We start from the raw sequence: 5096 nt of genomic DNA on the forward strand, positions 1-5096 counted from the left end.
CTCGCATAAGGTACAAAAGGTAAGTACAAGTATGAAGGTAAGTATAAAGGTAAGTCTTGAAGTATAAAAACGAGAAAAAAATTAAAAATTCAAGCCAGAGCGACATAAAAACCGCAGATTTCACGTGCCACTTCTTCGCATATCATGTGCTCCTGATACCAAAGTGTCAAATCGGCCCAGAATTCGAATTTCTACCAAAATCGGGCCCCTTGAAATAGGCAACCATTTTGTCTGTTTGTCGAACTAGTTGCCTGCTCGTAGGCGCTGGCGTGCCACTTCCTCATATATCATGTGCTCCTGATACCAAAATGTAAAATCGAGCGAAAATTCGATTTGTACCAAAGTCGTATCCCTTGAATTAGGAAACCTATACTAACGTTTGCATCTCGTAGGCGCAGGAGTGCCCCTTTCATGCGGCAACCTATGTTATCAGTTTTGTCGTTTCTGTTGCCATCTCGTAGACGCAGAAGTGCCCCTATTAGGCGGCAACTTTTACTAGCCTGATTGTCATCCAAATGTAAGTTTCTTAAAAATGCTACAGTACAGACTTATCAACTACAGGTTAAATAAAATAACTCGATTCCAGGAATAATTAACATGTATTTAATCGACTTGTTGAAAGAAGTATACATGCTTAATCTATTAGTTACGTTGTTCTAATTTTGTATCCTACAAAAATAAAAATCGAGGCCTTTCTCTATAGTTCTAAAACATTTCAGCGGCTATTCTACTATAAAAGCGAAATCTATATTAACAGGTATCGACATCCATTTATCACAAGTTGCACAATATCAAATTATGAACATTTTTAAAGGACACCTAAGTTTGCACTCAATACAAATTCTACGATTGGTTTACATAACTGACAATATAACATGAGCTTTTAAATTAATTCAGTCTATTAATTAAAATCACTTCGCAATTAAACGCACTCGCACACGCACACAGGCACACACACGCACAAATATACAATTAATAAACTTGTACATCGAATCATGTTTTATGAAAGTATAATAAATAATAGTAATTAAATATCTCGAATATATTTGGAGAAATGAATTCAATTTTCAGAATTTATTAGACAAAACGAATACGACTATACTGGCACTACTAAGTACCAGAATTTTTGCTGCTTTATCCATAAGGGAATGAATCCATGAGGTTTTATAATTTTAAACATCGATGGTGGATATTTTCCATTTAAGAATTAAAAATTAACATTTGTATCGAGCAGTTCGTCTTTGACAGGTTGAATGTGTACAGTCACGGAGTTCTCGAAGAAGCCACTAGATATTAACCGCACTGAAGTAACGCTGTATTCTACCAGCTCGCTGTAGTCTGAAACAGGAAACATTTTTCCACGATTACCACTAAATTCGCAGATATTTAAAAGTCTGGTTTAAGCGCGAGTCAAATAGTAGATTGTTAACCCAATTACCTGATTTAGAATTCATCCCGCAGACAGAATCTACTATCTGTACCTTAGTGGTGTCTAAACCATCGCTGCCTCCGATTACTACTTGGTCATGCGGACTGGTTTCGTCACACTGAAAACAAACAAAACATTTTCTATCACCCTTTCGCAAACTAAATCTCGTTTAACACGTTGAACGCCACGTCACCCACATATGGGCGACGGAGCTTTTCACTAAAGAATTTTAATAAATAATTTGAAGGACTAAGTATCGATGAAAACAAGTCTGGATAGAATTCGTAAATTTCGATGAGAATTCAAAAATAAGTAATACGATAAGTGTTAGATTCTATCATTTCTAATTGTCTCGCGACGAAATTTTAGTCCTGTAGCCATTGCCATGCGAATCAGTGTGGCAGTCAACGTGTTAAAGATCTTTAAAAACAAAAGGGTACAAACTTTTCGCAGAGTTCCTGTCTCAGTCGTGCGAATAGACCCGAGTAGATTCGTAACTCCAACTCCTAGGGCGATTATCTCCACAGTTCCTGGGTACAATGCAACGTAGGTGCAATTTATGCGTCTACCGTAATTGCGAAGCGTGAAGGGCTCGGAGAGACTCGCTGCCAAGACATTACATGCTGCAATGTAAGTAAAATGTTTCTTTGTATTATTGTCAATTTGTTTTTTCTTTCAAGGCCCCATACCACAGTGCGCGCTCGGTAAGTGGGTGTACTTTTAATAATTTTTTTCTAGCAAACGATAAATGTTTTTTTTTTCATTGATACTGCTTGATGAGGTTCAGTGAGGAAAAGGAAATAAAACGTGCGCAGTTATTTGTGTTTTTTAAATAATATAAAGAAAAATATATTCGGTTTGTGGTTAATTTAACACACTAAATGAACACTCATTATCTGCGATTATTATGGACGATGTTCTTAGATTATAACATACAGTTCTCGAACCACGCTTTACTGTTTTACGCTTAGCACGTTCGTTCATTCCGACATTCTAACAGGGTCTTCCCCGGACATTCCCACTCGCACGCACTCTGTTGTTTCTCAGTGTTGCCACCTTTGGTTAAGAGAAGCAATACCAATCTCTGAAATTATTTCTCTAACACTGCTATCCAATATATACATAAATAAGACACTACACAAATTTTCTTATCTACCAAAATGACACTCTGCCGAAGTTGCTGCTTGGTGGGTTGACAGCGATTAAGCCATACGGTTCATCTGAAGAAAAAAATATATATATATTTATAAACTAGACATATAGGTTCATAGCATCACGTAGAGAAATTTCGATATCTATAAGAAAAAAAAAAAAAATGGCGGACCAGCGAATTTTATTTCCCATCTTCACAGACAATTTTCATTCTTTATGAATAAAAATAAAATAGAAGGGGACTCTTTACAAAGAAATCCCTACGTGGTACTGTAAACCTACATGTCTAGTTTATAAATATATATATATATTATTTTTTTTTTCTTCAGATGAACCGTATCGCTTAATCGCTGTCAACCACCAAGCAGCAACCTCGGCAGAGTGTCCTTTTGGTAGGCGGCGTACACCGCAAACTACTCGTAATATTTGGATAAGAAAATTTGTGTAGTGTCTTATTTATGTATACATTGGATAGCAGTATCAATGAAAAGAAAAAACATTCATCGTTTGCTCGAAAAAAAAAATGATTAAAAGTACACTCACTTACCGCGCGCGCGCTGTGGTACGGGGCCTTAATGTCGATGCAATAGGATAAAGTCATTTTACAGCGAGATAAAGGAAAGTGTTTTACTTACGCCTGGGATTCCTGACAAATCTTGCATAGACTGTGAAACCTTTCCCAGGCGCGGGAATTCTGTACCGAATGACTGCAACATTCTGCGAACTTACGAAGGTTCGCTTTCCCCTAAGACTTTTGCCACAGAACTCGCTATTCCTTTGCGTCAGCGGTAATCGATGATCCATTTCGCTAGGGAATACTTCTCCGTTCAATTCCCAGCCGTCCACGACCTGTACGGTGATACAGAAATTACGTTAATTATGTAAACTATGCTTAACTCAAGCTAAATACTTAATTGAAGCTAAATTCAAACGCGACGTTTACAATTTTCGAATGTTTACCGATATGAGTCCGTGGTGCTCGCAGGGTACTTCGAAATTCACGAAATTAATTTCCACGTTTTGATCAGGACCGGCCAGAAAATAAACGCCGCAGACTTCCTCGTCGTTGGTTTTCGAAGTATATACGAACGATCCAGGCTCCGTTGTGACGAACATGCAATCTGTAAAGAAGAAAGATTTTAACGGTCTTAGAATGATAAAGCATGTAACGATGGCGTATAACACAGGTGTGTAACGATGTAATTTACCTGTGACGGGTTTCGAACGCGAATAAGGGTTTAGAAAGCCATTTTTCAGATTGGTGCGGTGGAAGTCCTTCGCAAAATGATCTCCGGGTAGCTAGAAACAAATTTCGATCGATTTAGAAAATTCTCAATTTTGTTCAGTTTTTCGTATTGCTGCGTCCCTGCGTTCTCCGTTTATCTAACAATCTCAATTTCCGTTTATCACCTTTCCCGTCCCACTGTTCCCGCGATCGTTCTTGATCTTTTCGCACTTTTTTTTTTTTCTATTCTTATTTTAATCATTACAATTCTCCCGCGACGCGCGACACCGATTCACTTATTATTAGAGATGCAACGACGGCGTTATTGACGATCGACACGGCGGGCTGCGAGAGGGTTTTGAAAAATTCATGAAACATTATCATTTTTCACAGGCGGCTGTAACGCCCCGTTCCATCTATGCAAACATTTTATGGAAATATCGTCGAACGTTTGACGAGAATCCAAGTGGACGAAAATAGATATTTCAGCTTTCGAAACGACTATCGAAAGGGTATTCGTGCAGCGGGTACTAAACGTTAATCGATATATCTATACTGCGGAGATATCGGACAAATAAATTATAAAATACATGGGACGAAGAAATGTAAAAATCGAGCGTACGATAAATTGGGGAAGCGTGAAACTCGATAACCGAATTATCGAGGAAATGTGAAACTGGATCGGTCGCGTAGGTAAAGGTCGACTGTGGATCCGAGGATCGTGAGTTCGAATCGTGCCTTAATTTTCGTTTAGGCTTCTATACAGTGACTCCCAGAAATATTCGGACACTAGTGTATGGTTAGCTTTATGAGTTAGTATCGTAGTTATTAAAAAAGCAATTGTCTTCGTTACTCTTTCCGATGATAAGTCATTTATTAATGTCATTAAAGATGTATACGTCAATCCAAAAATTTACATAAATTACATAATAGCAATAAACAAACGAATAAAACACGGAGGAGGCATTGTAACGATGTGGGGATGCATTTCGACTTCCGGCGTTGGCAATTTAGTTTTTATCGATGGCATCGTGATCAAGAATGCTTATTTGAATCTTTTAAGAAGCAATTTAAAACAAAGTGCAGACAAAATGGGGATCGCTGAAGATTTTTAATTTTACCAGGATAATGATTCTGAACATAAGTCGCGCATTGTCTAAGAATTTTTACATAATAGCAATAAACAAACGAAAGAATATCACGTTTTCGGGTACGATGAAACACGGAGGAGGCATTGTAACGGTGTGGGGATGCATTTCGACTTCCGGCGTTGGCAATTTAGTTTTTATC

At 37.9% G+C, this 5096-nt stretch overlaps 1 protein-coding gene across 2 annotated transcripts in view; it reads right to left on the reverse strand.

Annotated features, from left to right (window-relative positions):
* Nucleotides 1-580: 580 nt before the first annotated feature.
* LOC128878439 (corticotropin-releasing factor-binding protein) overlaps nucleotides 581-5096 on the reverse strand; it is an 8835-nt gene continuing 4319 nt past the window's right edge. For both annotated transcript variants that reach the window (XM_054126643.1, XM_054126644.1), the window contains exons 2-7: nucleotides 3790-3880; nucleotides 3542-3702; nucleotides 3217-3430; nucleotides 1874-2052; nucleotides 1439-1547; nucleotides 581-1338 (exon numbers count right to left, since the gene is read on the reverse strand). In XM_054126643.1, coding sequence (XP_053982618.1) covers nucleotides 1208-1338; nucleotides 1439-1547; nucleotides 1874-2052; nucleotides 3217-3430; nucleotides 3542-3702; nucleotides 3790-3880 — 885 coding nt within the window. In that variant the 3' untranslated portion in view covers nucleotides 581-1207. The remainder of the gene's footprint in view (nucleotides 1339-1438; nucleotides 1548-1873; nucleotides 2053-3216; nucleotides 3431-3541; nucleotides 3703-3789; nucleotides 3881-5096) is intronic.

This window comes from Hylaeus volcanicus, chromosome 6 (assembly GCF_026283585.1).
Source record: "Hylaeus volcanicus isolate JK05 chromosome 6, UHH_iyHylVolc1.0_haploid, whole genome shotgun sequence".
Classification (NCBI taxonomy): domain Eukaryota; kingdom Metazoa; phylum Arthropoda; class Insecta; order Hymenoptera; family Colletidae; genus Hylaeus; species Hylaeus volcanicus.